The sequence below is a fragment of the Hermetia illucens genome, chromosome 1 (assembly GCF_905115235.1).
Source record: "Hermetia illucens chromosome 1, iHerIll2.2.curated.20191125, whole genome shotgun sequence".
Lineage (NCBI taxonomy): Eukaryota > Metazoa > Arthropoda > Insecta > Diptera > Stratiomyidae > Hermetia > Hermetia illucens.
Genome location: NC_051849.1, coordinates 177,781,860 through 177,800,731, shown reverse-complemented (window position 1 = coordinate 177,800,731; position 18,872 = coordinate 177,781,860). Strand labels below are relative to the sequence as shown.

General features: G+C 40.6%; 1 protein-coding gene across 1 annotated transcript in view; it reads left to right on the top strand.

Moving 5' to 3' along the window:
- Positions 1 to 18,872, top strand: part of LOC119658570 (protein eyes shut) — a 230,622-nt gene that overhangs the window by 165,052 nt on the left and 46,698 nt on the right. Inside the window, exons 6-7 of the mRNA XM_038066021.1 lie at positions 1,797 to 2,149; positions 2,783 to 3,055. Of these exons, the coding sequence (XP_037921949.1) occupies positions 1,797 to 2,149; positions 2,783 to 3,055 (626 nt within the window). The remainder of the gene's footprint in view (positions 1 to 1,796; positions 2,150 to 2,782; positions 3,056 to 18,872) is intronic.

Here is an 18,872-nt window from a genome sequence, read left to right as displayed (position 1 = left end):
AGTCAAACAAAAGAGCTGCTTAGGTTTGATTGACTGGACCAAATGTTCCTCATGTGGACACCAGAGCGAACTTCATTGGTAAGAACGTATTTGACAGATTAAAGAGCCTTATTTCACTGGAGCTGACTTTTTATGTCAAGTTGTAAACAATGCCAAGTTCGTCGTTGTCGTTGACCCTGACCAATGTGCGAGGCCAGATAAAAGCAGCAGGATCACTCTCAAGACCATTCGACATCAACCACGGTCTACGACAAGGGGATGCCCTATTATGCGTCCTCTTTAACCTGGCCCTCGAGAAACTGATCCATGATACTGAGGTAAATACAAGAGGTACAATCCTCTTGAAGTCCACCCAACTACTGGCCTATGCTGACGATATCCACATCATGGGAAGAACCACCCGAGACGTACAAACTGCCTTTATCCAGATCGAGCAGGCGGCAATTGTCGCGAGATCTTGGGCTGCACATCAATGAGGGCAAGATAAAGTATATGGTGGCAACGTCAGCACCGAAAACCAACCAACCAACAACATCAAACCGCACTGGTCAAACAGGAAGAATAAAGATAGGAAAATAGAACTTTGAGACCGTTGATAATTTCTCTTATCTAGGATCGAAAATCACAACCGATAACAGCTACGATGATAAAATCCGCGCACGGTTGTTGTCAGCCAACAGAGCCTATTTCAACTTACAAAAACTGTTCCGCTCGAAAAGTCTTACCATAGAGTTAAAGCTCTTACTGTACAAGATAATAATCTTGCCAGTCCTTATGTATTCCTCGGAGACTTGGGTTCTTAGCAAGAAGAATTGCGAACTCTTGGCCGCGTTTGAGAGAAGAATCCTTCGGAGAATTTTTGGCCCCCCACATGAGGATGGACGATTCCGTAGTCTACATAACGACGAAATCTATGAGCGATACCATGACCGTCAGGTTCTGGATAAAATCCGTTTCAATAGGTTACGGTGGGCGGGTCACTTAATCCGTATGGATGAGGATGATCCTACCCGAAAAGTCTATAAGGGCAATATCTATGGTAGAAAAAGAAGACGAGGCAGACCCTGCCCAAGATGGAGCGAAGGCGTAGGTCAGGACGCCAGACAGCTTTTAGGGATATCGAGTTGGTGGACCTCGGCGCAAAACCGGGATGTCTGGAGTTCCTTATTAAGGCAAACCTAGACCGGATACCGGTTGTTACGCCGTTGATGATGATGATATGGAGCTGCCGTATATTTACTATTTCTCAAGGAGAGGCGCGTGAAAACTTTGATAAGGATTAAAACATAATTTTCATTAAAACGTTTAAAGTTGTATTACCGATTTTGATAAAGAAATTAATTTTGATAAAATTGTTAGCTCCCATCTGATAGTTAGGATCCGATGATTGTTTCCGCTGGATGCTTTCATATAACCGGACATAGATGTTATCAAATGTAGGATTTAACATTTCAAAGGGTTCGGAATGTAAATAAACAATACATAATTGCACACAAATTCTAGTGGATTGCCATCGAAAATAGGTCATTCTATTAACGCATACACTAATAACATCTACCAACAAGCACTGATTCCATGTAATTTAGCCTGTGCCCCTTTACCTAGTAATTAAGTACCGGTAAGGGGATTCAAATCACAATTAACTGTTCCATTTCACTAATTACACAAACCATCAACCCACAATATTCATTCTAAAAATACACTCACCCACGTGAGGCACTCAATTAATTTCTCTGAACTCATACAGGACCAATTTTAATCCTAATTTTCTCTTTTCCCCGTTTTCTCCCGTATAGTGTGTTTGCCGTTTCGATCGTCAGGGACCACTTTGCGAAACGCCCATCATCATTAAAAATGCTGCATTTTCCGGTGATTCGTATGTCAGTCATCGCATACACAAGGACATTCCGCATCATGATACCCTCGAATCTGTTCTACCCATGCATATTCAACTCAAAGTTCGGACACGTGCCACAAACGGACTAATTATGTTGGCGGCCGCACAAGGTAGTAAAGGTAGACACTATATGGCGCTATTCTTGCAAAAAGGACTTCTACAATTTCAATTCTCCTGCGGTCTACAAACGATGCTACTCAGCGAATTGGAAACTCCGGTCAATACGGGCAATGAGATAGTCATTAGGGCCGAGTAAGTTTCCGAAGAGAATTTGCTTAGTGTTCTAGAAAATGTTGTTTAAATTTTCCGAGCTTTGGCTGTGGAGCGTGATATTCACCCACGTACGTGTATATGGAGATTGAGGAAGTTTGTGAGATTGTTGAGATGAAGTTGTTCGGCACGTTTCTGCAAAGAAAGCATGTGTAGCGGAAGGCTCATTGCGTGCTGCTAAAATTCATTTCAAATTTAAAGTAAAACGTCAGGATCAAACCTCAAGATATATTATAGCTGTGGCAATCCGTTCCAGGTGCTCTACATCATTCGTTTTGAATATAATTTTCAAGTATTTGGAATGGAAAGTTATGCTTAAGACAATTTCAAGCACCTAAGTATGCCCTGCTTCGTCCACGTGCTTTAGGCACTTGAGCGTCATGACTAGGGTACTCCATTCAATCATGTTCTCACAAACTCATCCAAAAATAACTATAGAATGGTAATTACCTGCCGATTTCCTGTCAAATTAATCCCGATGAAAATCCACTTCACCGCCAAGAACCCTAATAAAGTCATCCCCATCCCACCGCCGTTTCAATATAGTTTTTTGATTCCAATAACTTGACTGAATCTTAAAAATCCATTTCTCTTATTTTCCCCAATTAATTTCAGATTGGACTTCAGTCGAAACTTAACACATTGCAATGCATCCTTGCTGGTCAACGATACGCTAGCAATGTCCGGCGATCAACCCACATGGCTCAAGTTGCTCCCATCGCGAATGCATACTCCTGATGCAATTCAGAATACATGGCTTCATCTGGGCGGAGCACCTCAGGCGCCCATCGGATTAATCATTGAACTGCCACCAGCACAAAGTGGAACCGGATTTACCGGATGTCTGCATTCGTTAAGGATTAATGGCGAAGATCGAGATATATTTGAGTAAGTGTTATTTAGAGTTGATTGCTAATCCAATTATGCCAGCGATATGACGCTACTCTGCTCCCGCTTCTGAAATTTACCGACCCGAAGATAGGACGTACAATAATGTACGCTAGGGATTAATGGATAAGTGAAAATGCTGACTTCCTGATATTAAGTCCCATTCTTGACTTTCATTTAGATCTGATAGATCCATACATCCGGTTCAGCTCCGGCCTTAAAATTCATCGTTACGCAAAGGGCATGGAGATGGGGCTTGAACCTTATCTCTACTAGGTGATGGGGATGCCATTTCACTTAACTACTAGCGACGTTCAGTATTCAGATAGCTAAAGCCATCAATTTCCAGGATTCGCATTTGATTTCCCTCCATAATCAAGAAGACAGTTAGCATCACCCAAACTCCAAAGATTCAAAGGAACAACACTCACTCCAGACTCCCGCTTTCAAGTGGCTGACATGGAACTGTCGGAAGATAAACGTAAATCGGACTTAAGGACACAATTGGTTTAAAATTGAAATTGGATCTCCCAGCTTCCTTTTTTTAATTGATAGCAGCAGTGGTAGTGGCGGTGGTCGACTCACTCACAGTAGTATCCGCAGCGTCAGCTTCAATGCCAGCCGTTATGTTCCCTTCCAGTTCGGGTATTTTCTTTTGTATTCATTCTCGTTGTTGTCTTTCACTTTACACTGAAGGCAGAAGGAATGTAATTAAGTGAAAAGTTAAAGAGAGTGAATTGCCCCAAAAGTTTGCAGAAATCAGAGGCGAATCAAGACACGAGTCACTGAGTCTAATTGAAGTCGAATACAAAATACTCAATAGGAGAGATGTGACAAAGCCGTTTTTCATCAGAAGGTTAGTTTCCTGTGCCCTCTAGCAAGCGCAATGTAAGGTTCAATGAATAGACAATGGACGAGAGCAACCCCTAATTGAGCCAGTAATGTGATTATGCTTGTACAACGGCCAAGAGTGGGTGGCACACAAAGAACATTAGTTCAATTCACGACGAAAGGGACATTTTAAAGTGTACTTAAAGATGGACCGCTTTTGTCTTTTGTGAATAGATAAATGGAACCGAGACGAGAACACTCCTATATCCATCCCTCAGAGAATGTTAGGAAACTCCAAGAGGGAAACAAAACGCAAATAGGAAACCACCAAAGGGACAAGACGAATAATGACTGTAGAAGAAGGAATTGCAGTAATGACTATCGTCATCATGTCTTGCCGGAGAAGGTTGAAGGGATGTAAACTAAGTTAAAAGCTATTCATGCCTGTAGCTTGATGGGATGAAGTACGGAAGAAGACTATCATGTTCGTAGGTACTTGAAACCAAGGATCTTCCATATATTAAGGAACTTTATAGAAGTAATTTCTACCTGCTCTGTCAAGGAAATTTCTGTTTGTGGTTAATTAAGGGCATGAATATGCATTGGTTTAACTAGCAAGTAACCGCGGTTTATCCAGACAAAATGTTTTATTCAAAATTACAATCTCAATAACAGTAAATCCAGATACTTGCTTACACTTTCTCCCTCCTCTTATCTCTCGGTTGACTAATTCAAGCCACTTTATTTAAAGTCATTTGGTCTGGATTTATAAATTTGCAGAGGCTTCATCGTTGGGGAGAATAACGTGGCCCGTTTGATTAGATAGCAATCAAAAGGGGTATAACCCGTTACCAAGAGATCCAAAGAGTAGCACCACTGCACAAAAAAAAAACTATCCATTAAAACTCTTTCCTACACCAAATGAAATTAATTGCCACTGTTTACTTGAGCTAATCGAGGAACTTTGTGAGAGCTAGTTTCAGACATCCTTCCCTCTAGATTGAAGGTTAATTTTCTATTCATAACTCAATATGCTTCCTTTCGCCTTTATTTGCATCCACGATATTTGGCCCCAAGTATGCGTTTTGCACACCGGAGATCTTATCAGACGAATGTCTAAATGATTATGCTTTAAAGCTTGTACAACAACAAAGAGACAATCTTAACTGAGTAAAGGAGGATGAATCACCGTCGAATCCTAATTCTCAAATCCAACTTCGCAAAATTCGCAGAAAGTGTCAATTTCCTTACTCTACAGTAAGAGATTTCCTTGATGTCGCAAAAAATGACTTTCCTAGCCTCCGTTGCCTGACACTAGCTAGAGCCAAGCAATTAGAAGGGAAATGCATGAGCGGCTCACCTTTGTCCATAGCAGGCTTGGTTTATAAACTCGCATGTTAGCGTTTTGTTGTAGACAAATCGAAACTTCCTACTATTAGCCCAGATAGTAAGCTGGTACCATCTGGAAACAGTTAACAATTAGTAGAGTGGAGTGGAGTCTCTACACTAGTACGGTCAAAAAGTTACCAGGAATAAAATCTCGCTTGATCAATACATCTGGGGACTCAGCGGAGAGAGACTTCAAGCAAGCCGCCTAGATTATTTAGTTCATCTCAACACTGACTTACCAGCGCGGAAACTGTGACTTTCAACTTTAAGGCTTCGAATGGGGGGGCGGATTTTGTCAAGAACTACAGAACTTCTGACGCAATATACGCTGCCCGGTTACTCATGCAGAAATCCCGTGAGAAACTTCGCCCCCTTTACATTCCATTTTTGGATCTAAAGAAAGCGGCTGACCATGTGCCGCACGAAGTCAGCTGGTATGTTCTGCGTAAATTGCTCTATCACGATCCGAAAAGTAAAGCGCGAACTGTGGCAGGTACATCGTGTCTCTTTCGATATTCGTCGTGCCCTCTCGGAATTCCTCTTTGTTCTTGTTATGGTACTGTCACACGGGAGATCCAAGGTCAAGCACCCTTCACACTGCTCTATGTAGATAAAGTTTTCCTAGCGTCTGATAAGAAATCTGATCTCTCTGTTAGAAAATGTATTGATCGCTCCATGCAACACGGTCTCAGACTGAACTTAAATAAAACAGAGTTTTCAACGATCAATCCGGATGAAACAGGCACAGGTTTAAATATCTCGGATCAATGATATCAACCAATAATGAACAGCTTTATGAAATTGCTTCACAAATTAGCGCAACTTGGATAAAGTGGCGTTCCACAACTGGCGTGGCACAATTCAATATAGTGTAGTCCGGCCTCTCGACCTCAATGGTTGTTAGTGTTAGCCAACTGTCAACAGTTATGAAACGAGAAACTAACTATAAAAATCAAAAAACTTCTGATGTGATGTCGCTAGTATCTCCACCTGGACATACTGGAAGGCGGCATGATTATAAGAAGTTTGTTAGATCTCCCGCGAGGATTAGAGACATGTTCGTTCATATTTGGTTCATGAACCAGAATGGAAATTACACCCAGAACATAACACCAAAATAAAAAGCGAAAAAGGAGAAAACTTACGGCACTAGAACTGTGAGCTCCAAAACCGGCGGCTTTTTGAAATAGAGTGCGATCCTGGCGTCGGTTCCCTGCAATATGAATTAACAACCTCCACGATTTTCCCAGAAGTTCAAGGATAACCCACTTGTTGGCCATTCTCGAATAAAACATGATACAACACGCAATGCAGTTTAGGTCCTTCCGTAATATGTGACTTATACGCCGTCACTTCTGCTTTCTCTTCAGCACGTCCACGTCTGTATGGGGACCAAATTCATCATCAGTTATTATTTTAGTCCAGAATACCCGATAACACAATACAAGCATCAATTGATGACAACTTAGAACCTTTGAGTATCAATGTAACCTTCCATGTACTACTCCCATACGGAACAAAAAAAATAGCCTCAACTTGATTTTAGTGTTAAGATAGTTGTGTAAGATATGTTCAAACTTAAAGCTACCAAAGACACCCCCAACAACTACGAGGAACGATGGACAGAGGAGAAATCGTTGGCCCACGAAGGTGGTTTCGACAGTCAACATATTTATTCAAGAGGAATGACCGCAGAAGGTGCGCCTATACCAAGAAGTAGAACCATTGCCAAAAGAATCTCACTGAATGCCGTAAAAGGTGAAGGAATGTGTAACAGATTTGGGTAAGACTCATTGCAAACAAAGCCCTGATCCGAAGGAGCTACTGTTCATGCAATTTTTAGCGAAAATATTTGAACTGTGCTCTTTTGTAAAGGACAAATACAACGTGCACCATAATATCAAAAGCACGGTTCAAAGTTACTAGAATATTTTCTGACATGTTGCAAGAGGAAGAAAGACCTATCCAGACAAAGACGAAACTTGCTGCCGCAACAGTACCATGGAGGACTCAAGTGACACTAAACTACACTCCCATCTAGAGAGGAAACCGAGTGCGAGAGAAAAAAGGAGATCCTCTAGAGAATCAACAATCGGTTCAAAGAAAAAAAGGCGCACTAACCGAATCTGTAAAAGTGAACTCAAAGTTTGGAAAATGAAGAGGAAAGCGGTTGCTCCAAGCATCGACAAATGTAGTGTAGCCCAAGGATAACGAAAACAGTGGTGAACCAACACCATAGACAAAAATATGAAGAAAAAAGCAAAGGTATGAGTTAGACCAGAGGAAAATGTTACCTCCACCAGAAGCAATCTGTCGTACATGAATATTCTAACAAACGCCGAAATTAGCCCCAGCCTAAAGGGTCTACGCAGAAAGAAAAAAGAAAAAAAAACCTAGAATTTGATCAACACTTACGGCTTTCTTGGCCAAGTTAAAAGCTCACCAGAGGAGAATGCTACAATATGTGCCCAAAAACGTGAGATCTCCATTCAACATAAGAATTCAATGAAATGGCATCTTATTAAAGCAGAACTCCCGATTTCCTATGTTTAAACACTTTGGGAAGGCATACGCCAGCGCCGTTGATCGATTTGATCGGCGCACTAAGTCCCACATTTTCTGAATTTTAGGCGAGCAGACGGGTGCAATGGTCGAGAGAGTTGAGTACCTTTTAATATCGATACCACTGGTTCGAATCTCCGTCGTCGTGGGTGTTTATGCTTGTCTTTGGGTACTACTGCTATTGTAGGCATATCACTTCACAGCATTAAATATGATGATAATGAAACAGTTTGATCTAAAACGAAAACTTTGATGATACCTTATATTCTACAAGAGTAGCGACCAAGAACGGCACAATACAACCTGACGAAATCCAAAAATGATAACGGATGACTTTAGACTAACGCAAGAGGGCACCGTGTTTAAGAATGCGATGTGAACATCTATGGGAAAGAAGGATCTGATTCAGCCATAAATTTGACTTTCGGCATTAGGCAACTACTAGAGGAGTAGTGAATTGGCTAACCTTCGATCGACTTGTCACTGCAAATAGTCTAGAGGATGGTACTTAGGACCAATCAGGGACAAAAAGAGCACCTGGTGAAAATTATATAAGAGTTATTCCCCAAGCAGGAAATGGCTTGGTCGGCTTCCACTGATTACTAGATGCATGGCTTAATACCACCAGAGACGAACTGCTGGAAATCGGTAGTAGACTAGAGGAGAACATAGCTCCAAGGCTGGATGGCATTCCGAACGTGGTACTTAAGCTTGCGTTCAAATTTTGACCAGACAGCCAAAAAAGAGCCTTCTTTTTCTTCTTATGTAAAGAACTGGCTACCAAACTCACTCCACTGATTTGATGTTCCCTGGGGCGTGCATGTCCAAGAGGATATCTTCCGCGTTATGAAAGTAGCGGAAGGTGGTACTGTTGTCTAAGCGTGACAAACAACCAAGCTATCTCCCTAGAGATCCATTCGCCTTCTAGATACAATGAAAAAAGTGTTGAAGCAGGAAACCAACAACTGATTACTCACCCCAAGAGCTAAGGATGCCATTTAGGTCGGCAACATGGTTTCCGTAAAGACTGCTCATAACCATTTAAGGCACCAAACTGATTACTGACTTGACTTATAATAAAATTTTCGAAAAATGTACTACGCGCAAATATTGCCTGGATGACTCCAGGTCGGTCAATCACAGCCTTGTATGGAATTCCCTGACGGTGATTGGCTAAAAGTTGTGATTTGATGCGATGACGGACCCAAACAGTACATTGTCTCCGCGGATGCTCCACTGGAATCTACTTCCAAAAAAACACCGGCCGCAAGTGTGGCACTTCCAAGAAGATGGTGACTGTAGGAGGACCACAGTGTACCTGAAGGATGCTTACAGCGGGAGAAGAACTCAATCTTGCTATACGGAAAAGCAAAACGGTCTATAGGAAAACAACTTCGATGATATGATTCAGGACCGTCTCAGATGATGTAGCAATCTCTGATTTTCCAGCCTATATATAAAAGTCAGGCAAAACATTTTATTGGGTCTGTCTGGGTCCGGTTGTTTCCCATCTACGGTCAATCTCCAGCAAAGTCCCAGTCGCACTCCCTGTCAGTTCGGTTCTTCTTTTATCACCTTCTCCATCGATAATACCAATTAGTAACACTTGTGCATGCCTTTGACAAAAAACGAAAATATCGGCAAGTTGGAGGTCCGGCCAGCTACAGGCGACGAACAAATACCGCCACCACCAACCATAAAACAGACAGTCCGTTCAATCCATCGTCTTAAAAATCATAAGTCGCCAGTAGCCGATGGAATTACAGCCGAATGGGTTAAATGTGGAGGCGACCAATTACAAAGCGATTCATCAACTTATGCTCAAGGTGTGGGATAACAAATCAATGCCTGATGACTAGCAAAAAGGCATTATCGGTTCTATATATAAAAAGAAAGATATCACACAATGCAGCAATTATAGAAGTATAAAGTTGCTGAGTACCATCTGTAAGATATTCTTTGCTATCTTGCTAGGTCAGATAGCCCCATATGCTCGGAATTTCATCGGCCCATACCAAAGAGTTTTCACTGCAAGTAAATCAGCAACAGATTAAATTTTCTCTATACGGCAAGCGATGGAAAAACTGTTGGAATATGGCTATCAGTTCCATCATCTTTTCATGACTTCAAGCCGTCCATGATAGCATAGCCAGTGTAAAACTGTACACGGGCATCAGAGAATTCGATATGCCGATAGGACCGAATAGGCTGACCCTGACCAATGTGCGAGACCAGATAAAAGTAGCAGGATCATTCCCGAAACCATTCGACATCAACAACGTTCGAAGACAAGGGGATCTCCTATCAAGCGTCCTCTCTCTGGAAAAAGCGATCCGTGATGCTGAAGTAAATGCAGGAGGCACCATCCTCTTCAAGTCCACCTGACCTATGATGAACATCGTGGCAAGCATGACCCGAGACGTATAAACCGCCTTCATGCAGCGCGAAATCTTAGGCGGCCCATTAATGAAAGCAAGACAAAATATATGGTGGTAACGTCAGCACCAAAATCTAAAGAGGCAACAACATCAAGTGGCACTGGTCAAATAAGAACAATGAAGACAGGAGGCTACGACTTTGAAATCGTGGATAATTTCTCCCATTTAGGGTCGAAAATTACATCCGAAAGCGGCTAGGATGAAGAAATCTGCGCACGTTTGCTGGCTGCCAACAAAGCCTGTTTCGGCTTACAAAAACTGTTTGGCTCGAAACGTTTCACTATAGGGTCAAAGCTCTTACTGTACAAGACAATGATCTTGCCAGTACCCATGTATTCTTTGAATTCTCTGGAACGGACCCAAGAATAGAATCTTCCGAAGGATTTTTGGCCCCCTATATGAGGGTGGACGATGAAATCAGTGAGCGAAATCATGACCGCCTGGTTGTGGATAAAATCCAGCTCAATAGGTTGGGGTGGGTGGGTCACTTAATCCGTATGAATTAGGATGCCCAAAAAGTTTATAAGGGCAATATCTATGGTAGAAATAAAAGACGTTGCAGACCCTGCCTCAGATGAAACGGGCCAGAACGCCAGATAGCTTTTAGAGATATTGAATTGTTGGACCTGGGCGCAAAACTGGGATGTCTGAAGTTCCTTACTAAGACAGCCCTAAACCAGATATAGATTCTCATTGAAAATCAAACAGGGAAAAAATAATAACAGTACGAAAGAGATATTGAAGGAATAAACAGGAGTGAAGCAGACAATATGACTTAGTGAAACGAGGCGGAAAAGACCTTATGAAAAGAGGATAACCAAAATCCCCGTCTATATAATATATCCAAGAAACGAATAGAGACATAAAATCTGGAACTCTAGAAGACAAAATTCAACACACGTTCACAAACGTCAGATGCTTGAAAGTTGCGGAAGCCTATCGCATCTGGATTCTTGAAAGGGCATGCATCGAGAGTGGTGGTCGTGAGATACATCAGAGTTATCAACGAAAACTCAGAAGATCGCTTAGTAAAAGAAAAAACTTGCCTATAATTTGTCTGAAAAACAAAAACAAAACAGCAGAGTAAGATCTGGAAAGACAGCTGAGCGTAAAGAAAAGAGTCAGTGAAGTCTGAGACTCATGACATTTCAATTGTGTGAAAAAATGTAAAAGAGTTCAAGAAAAACATCGACTAGTCCATGCAAACTGGAAGGGAAGACTCCAATATTGTTAAATGACGTCAGAAAATTTCAGATGTAGCTGGACTGAATACATAAATCCTCTGGAAGCACTTCTGGGAGAAAAGGCTGCGAGCTGAAATCGAGCAATTGAATGCAAGTCGAACTTGATCGGGATACGGGAAAGATTCTTGGCAGTCAACTGACTCTACGGCTCAAATTCACTCAAAGTGAGACTATCAAAAAGTACAAAAGTCAGAATTGTAGCGAAATAATTGCCGTTGGATCCAAACTTTACAATCGAGGAAGCTGATGAAGTAGTAAGCGGAAAATCGGAAAGGAATGGATCGGTTCGCTCATTTACTCAGCCGGGAATATCAGAACAGATCGAGTACCGATTGAGCCAATGATACCGTGGATTACCAATACCATTCATTTTCTTGTCAAGAGATTATCCCACCTCATGGGATGGGTACCTGGTAAGCAAAAGAAAACGGACCTCTTATCAACGATAGCCGCGAAAAGCACATTTCGGCCAACGAATTATGGGTGAAATCTGTATTGACAAACAATCGAAGAACAGAATTCCGTCTGACAACAAGGAAGCAACAAATAGAAGCCTAAACAAACAGTGATATCTTTCGTAATCAAAGCAATCATACTCATCACTGTTATAATTAAATGTAAATATACTTGAATACATAGAGAGAACATCACCCACTTCCTTTGCTTAAGGACTTTTTCGTCAATCCGTAATTAACGCTTTAAAAAGGATCGAATGCTCCGTTGCGGACCTAACATTGTTCTAGTTTCTCTCACTCACGTTACTGTTTAGCTGGCGTCTCCGCTCATTATTTCTTTAAAACATCCCATTATGTATGAAATCATTTTATTTGTTCCAGCTCCTTTCATATTAAAATTCTCAATTAACCACATTCATTTTACCTGGCATTACCGTCTAAAGGCACAAGGAATTTTTATCTTACTCTATCCATACAAAAGGGACGAAAGCAAATGCAGTGTGTACCCTTAGTCCGCTATAATTTACCACAGCTAAAATATGATTTCCTTCACGCTTTTCTCTTCTTACTACCTCATAGTGAAGAAAGGAAATGCCGTACTGGCTGTACTCATATAAAAGCCTATGTTGTTTCGGATAATCCTCGAGTATTAGGACCCCTTTCAGTTTTCGCATTAACGCTTCAGAATCTTTGTAACGCCTGCCGAAAAGTATATTAAAACGAGAATCACGAGTAAGGGAGCAAAAAACGGCTGAATTCAACTAAAGTTTGGCTTCGCCTGCTTCAATATTATGAAAGCATGAAAGCAACGGGAGGAAGTAAAAGAGTCCTGATTCCGGATGGATCTGTAAAGAACACCATGCTTGAATTTTTGTGTTATTCTTTCACGGTGAACCGTCACATAAAGCCATGTGGTGGATTTTCCTCACTCCTCCTGGATTTTTTTCCTTTGTGAATACAGGCATAGAATGGATTCGTTGTCGTCTTCCGCTGGTTGTGATACCGAATGAAAAATTAAAGGTCAACAAGGAACCCCTTTTTTCGGAAATAGCAAAGAAGTACTTATGGTGGAGACAGCGTAAGATTCAAAAGCCGCAGTCAGTACAGAGAGGAAAGGATTTCGTTGTTAGCATGTGGAGAAATGATAAATGTTTCATTCGCAGATTGACATTATTCGGAAAACCTATGATACCCGCATTACGTACGTTTATGTATGCTTGGTTCACAAAACTGGCAAAGGTGGGTCGCATTTACATATGGGACAGAAATCTATTATGTAAAAGATTAAACCTATGCGAACTTTAAAGTGAAAAAGTGCGAAGTTTAAAGAGCAAAAATATTATGTACCTCACAGGGGTTGCTAAGAATACAAGATGAGTCTATTGCTGGGAGGGATAAAAATCTTTTCATAGAAGTGAAAGGCTTAGAATGTTCGTGAATAAAAGGAGCATAGCTATTTTATGCTTAGAAGGAAATTAGATATTCTGGAAATAATTTCACCATGACATGGAAAAGTAATGAACTGAAACCCAAAACTGTGGAATAAAACCTAAGCCTATCAAACCGGTTCTTCTTGTGATGTCTTGACATAATTCACGGGAGGGAGATGCTGAGATCTGCCAATGCTAAGTCTCAAGGAATTCAATTGGATCCGATCGAAAATTGTACATACAATTCACTATGATCGTTCACCGAAAAAAAAACTGGGAAGCATTCCCTTGCCATAGACATGATCATTCATCAAATCTTAAGGCAAAAGGCGCTAATGGTGGCTAGCGCTTTTTTTCGGTTCTTTTGAATCTTCACATTGCCCGATAGTGGGTGGGATTCCTCCTTATTGTGAAGGCTCATGTAGAGGAAAGTATAAATAAGGGCCAAATCTGGCCACCAATGTAGATTTTGTTCAAAATGAAGCCTACACCGAATAGTGACTCAAGTTGACGTTCAAGTAAAACTCACATTTTTCACTTTGGGAGAATGTCTCCAACTCAAAGCACAACTTAAATCAACTACATCAACTTTCCTGTCAATTTCAGTTTGTTTTAGATGATACTAAATGGCACACCACATACCTTGCCTGGGATTTCTTAAAGAATAACCGCGACAATTCCTGCATACGCATAGGCATTAGCAAACGTTTGAAACTATCTCGTATTTATCTGAGGAGCAGTAGCTGTCATAACTTAGCGACCATAAAACTTTATTAAGTCGCTGCAGGAAATCCACAAAAGAAAGCAGTACATTCACTATATTGTTACGAATTTGCTTTTACGTACTCCTACCGCTGTCACCAATTGTTACGTTCTTCGTTATTTGTACTCGTCACTAGTTACGTTACTTGCTTTACGTAGGCTCGTGTCACTGGGTTGCGTAGTATTAAACAAAAACCCGTTCTATAACTTTAATATAAGCGTTTATCAAACATTCAATTATACAACTGTACTGCATAATTAATTGTAGAACAATTCCTTTAACCGGTACATTCGAACTGTATTCATAACCGACGCTATCTGCTCTAACTCTAAAACTAGAATGACTTTGTGGGCGGATTTCCGTCCTTTTTATACCCCGTGGAACATTCCAGTAAGGCATGCAAACACTTTACTAGAAAACTACTTTACGCCTTTGAAAAGATCTTCTTACCGGCATTAGAGTCATCTGTTAACAATTATCCTAACTAAATATTCGCCTACTGTCATATAAATTTGTGTGTCCAGGCTAGGTGTCATTACTACGATTTACATTGACGTGACACACAATTTTCCCAAAGTGATTTTCGTCAAGAATCATCGCTATTTGGTCTTCCGAATCTTGGTCATTTCTCCAGATATTCCAATTCCATTTCCATCCGGCATTTATCCATTTTGCCTAATTTAGTTAACAACGTCATTAAATTCCTTAATTTCCCTGCGAAGTCCTTCCAATTTCGATTGCGACTTCCGTTTACCTTCCTTCTTGGGCTGAAGATCCTGCAGCGATATCAATTGATCCTTAACCATAAATCCCCTTCCGAATGTAGTTCCAATCTCACATTGGAACATGTACTTTCCTTCTTCATCTTTTCGGCCTCTTTGCAAAGTCATGCATTTCACATGATCTTACGCAATCCGTGTGTCCGGATGGCTGAGTGGTTAGAGCACAAGGCTGTCGTACGGAAGGTCGCGGTTCAAATCTCACTGGTGGCAGTGGGATTTGTATCGTGATTTGATGTTGTTAATGTTCTGCTCCTCCGGATTAATTGTTTCCTTTACTTTTACCACTTTTCCAGAGCGTTGACACACTTGCTCGAAAGTCAGCTCCGTCTCTGCCATGGTACTCAAACGATAAACCCTATTGGATGGCTCCGCGATACTCACTCGTATGTCCTTCTTACTTTTCAATTTTCTTCTTTCACTTCGCTCACTCGGATTCCCAAGATTTCCGAGCGAGTGGAAGTAGCAGATATGCAGAAACTGCAAGTGTAGCGATAAATAACACTGTGGGGAGACCGTCAAGACCAATCGTTTTACTCCTTTTGAGTACATTGATGGTCGAGATGACTTCCCTTTCGCTTGTAGGGACAGTCTTTGTCATTTCATCCACAAGAAGCAGAACTTCACCAGATGTGATATGATTGAGAGCCGTGGTGAAATGTTCCTTGCATCTTTCCAACTGTTCATCATTAACTCGTTATGCTTACGCGAATTCCTATGTTGGTGCGATTATTTTCAAGATGCGATGCTGCCTCACACATTGGTATAAACATTGGTGGCAAGTGAAGGATCGTAGCGCTCACAGGATCCCCCCCCCCTAATACCCAAGCCTGGCTAGCACAGAGGCGTGCAGCACTCCGGCCAATTTCACCAACTTTTTAGGTTTTTGGGATAGCGCTTCCTTCTAGGTCGTCTTCGGCCACTCAGGATGGTCGTTTGACCATCGCAGTCCCCCTTTAGTTCATTACAAATGATTGTCCCTCATAGGACCATCGAGGGGTTTTCGATCAGATGCAGGTTCTTTCATGATGCGGTATACGGTTCTAAAATTTGTGATCCCCGGCAGCTTTCACTTCCCTGATCACCGCAATAAACCATATATTCTACGCTGCGAAAATTCCTTGCAAAGGGAAATGATCACATCAGAGGGGAACTTTCAACTTTCAAAAAGCTATTTCGGATCCTATACTAGCAGATCAAACTACTGTCCAGGGAGCAAATCAGTATCGTATATATTGCCAAGTATTTGACAATGGATAGTGCCGAATCTCAAATCAAAATGCAATTTTAGTTGCATACAAATCCAGGCCCAGAACAAAGAGATGATCTAGCTCCCATGATCTTCAATTTAGTGAGTGAGTACATCATTAAATGGGTTCACGTGCAAGCCACCACCACGCTACTTACTAACCTCATGGAAGTGGTAGCATATAAAATTTAGGGGAAAACCACATTAGAAAGCCTTTCTTCTTGTAATTTTGTAAGATTTTTTTTTATTAGGAAAAATTATTTGGAATTCAATCAAATTTGGACATTATATTAGTCATATTCCGAACAACTTTTGCGAATTCCTTGGAAAAGTTTAATCTAAAAATAAAAGAGTTACGCGACAAAATTCCACTGAAGGTCGTACCTAGAGTTCTCCAGCTGCTGAGGTATAGCGACTCTAATTTTTGTCTGAAACTAAAAAGCTTTTAATTTTGCATCACTAACTTATTATCAAAATCAAAAGTTTTCCAGTTATTCTTCAAAAATTTTCTGATTTTCACCATTTTTAAGGTCTTGTGTGAAGCAATTCGAATCGATTCGATGTCTCTCTGTCTATCTGTCATGCCCGATTTATTCGAAAATGACTGGACCGATTGAGAACATGTGGTCCGTGGATCCCTTTACATACGGCAAGTGACGTTATTTTGTGTTAAGTTTAAGAGGGGGACGAGCTATACATGCGAAAGGAGGATGTCAATTTTTTTTTCACAGAATATGGCCGTGTGATATCAAATGAAAGGGTTCAATTAATATTTTCCAAAACTGGTCGCACATTTGATATCGGGTAAAATGTAGGGGATGGGGGTTCAAAATATGGCCGTCAAAATGTCTAACAGATCTCGTTCTAAGAAGCAGCCCAACCGAAAAATCTGAAAAAAAGTTGCAGTGGTGTATCTAAACGAAATCTAGGCCTCAAAATACATCCCGTTCCGAAATCTGCACAAATAAAGTTAATAATAGTATGTTTGCATATTTTAGACCGGAAGCCTCACTTAAGTTCATAATATATCATAGGGTATAATTTTGGGAATTTTGAAGGAAATCCAACTATTATTAATAAAGTTATAGAAGGTGAAACTTTTGCATTTTATGCGAATTTGATGCTTTCGAAAACATGTATGAGGTCATCATATCTTATCACCTTGTCAATACCATAACAAAGTGAGCTCATATGAATGGGGTGTCGCAGGGAAATATTTCGTTTTAGTTTTATCAATTACTCGAGACAGGCATATATATATATTTATATGTACATGTCATTGACGGTTTGGGGTAGTGCCTAATTCAGATAGATATATTTGTATATTGCACAAGCGGTACTCAATATACGAACATGAAAACAGTTTTAAAAATATTTTGGATTTGTGACTACATACGAATGGAAAAATGATCGTAAAAATTTCTCACATAAGATGAACACAAAGCCTTTATACCCGAAACACCAACTTCCGGTATTCCAACTTGCTCTTCTCTAATTATGCAAAAAAAGGCACCCTCAAAAATATGATTTCATCCCAAATGTTAGTTTATGTTCTTGCTAATTTTATAAGGAATTATACCCCTAAATTTTAAAAGAAAATACGTTTGAAACAAAATTGCTTTCGATTATGAATATATTTATTACTTTTAATTACGAGCGAAGTACAATTAAAACAAATACAATTTCACTCATATAAGGGACTGATGCCAAGTATTTATAAATACACCATTTACATAAGGCTACGGGATTTCATAAGGACATCAAACGGCTACCTAATGGGGTGGACCCTGAGCTTGTACGTTTTAATCGCTCGCCTCTACCCCTATCAAATCTAAAGGGCCACGAATTTCGCTTTGAAATTTCGGCAGCGTATTTTCGGATAGCTAGGCTAACGATTTTAGCACTAAAAAAGTCGGTTCTGAAAACCTCCTAATGTGGTTTCCCCCCGTAACAATGGGGCACGGATAATATATACCTGTTGTTCTGCGTCGAATATGTAACTGCTATTGAAAATAATAAATCACAGAAATCAGCTTAATCCCAAACGAGTATTATTCATATACCTCGGAACTCTTTAGATTCTCCTTTACCTTTACACTGTGAATAGCGTTCCCAAAAGCGATTCCCGCATTCATTTAATGATGAACCCATTGGGTAAAAATTGTTTCACACTTTTGTGGCAAATGGACCCCTCGTTCTGAACAAAGCTGCCTACTTTTCTCAAAACCAGAACTAGAGGTTTCGTCCACAAGAGAGGCAACTTATAAGACGATAAAAGCAAAATCAATCCATCCATCCAGCCATCCAAAACACATAGAAGGCGTATGGATTCCCAAGCACGAACTAGGTAAGCTTTAGGGAGCTCGACCGCCAGTGGAGCCACAAGAACAATGACAGCTGGAAAATATACTATTATTCTGGACTCCATGGTTCGCTATTAAAGATTGAAAAGGGACGATTGTACTTTGGAACTCAACTGAATTGACAGGGCCCCATACTAATATTTGAACCACCTGCTAAACTCTTTTGCCAAACTCCATTCATATTACGACAGGGAAGGAGTCTTAAGGGGGTCATCCCGTGTGAAGGCCCTTTTTTTGGCTTTTTTAGAAATTTTTTGTGAAGAACTGGATAAAGATACAAATACGAATTTTTCACCATAGATTTATTAATATCT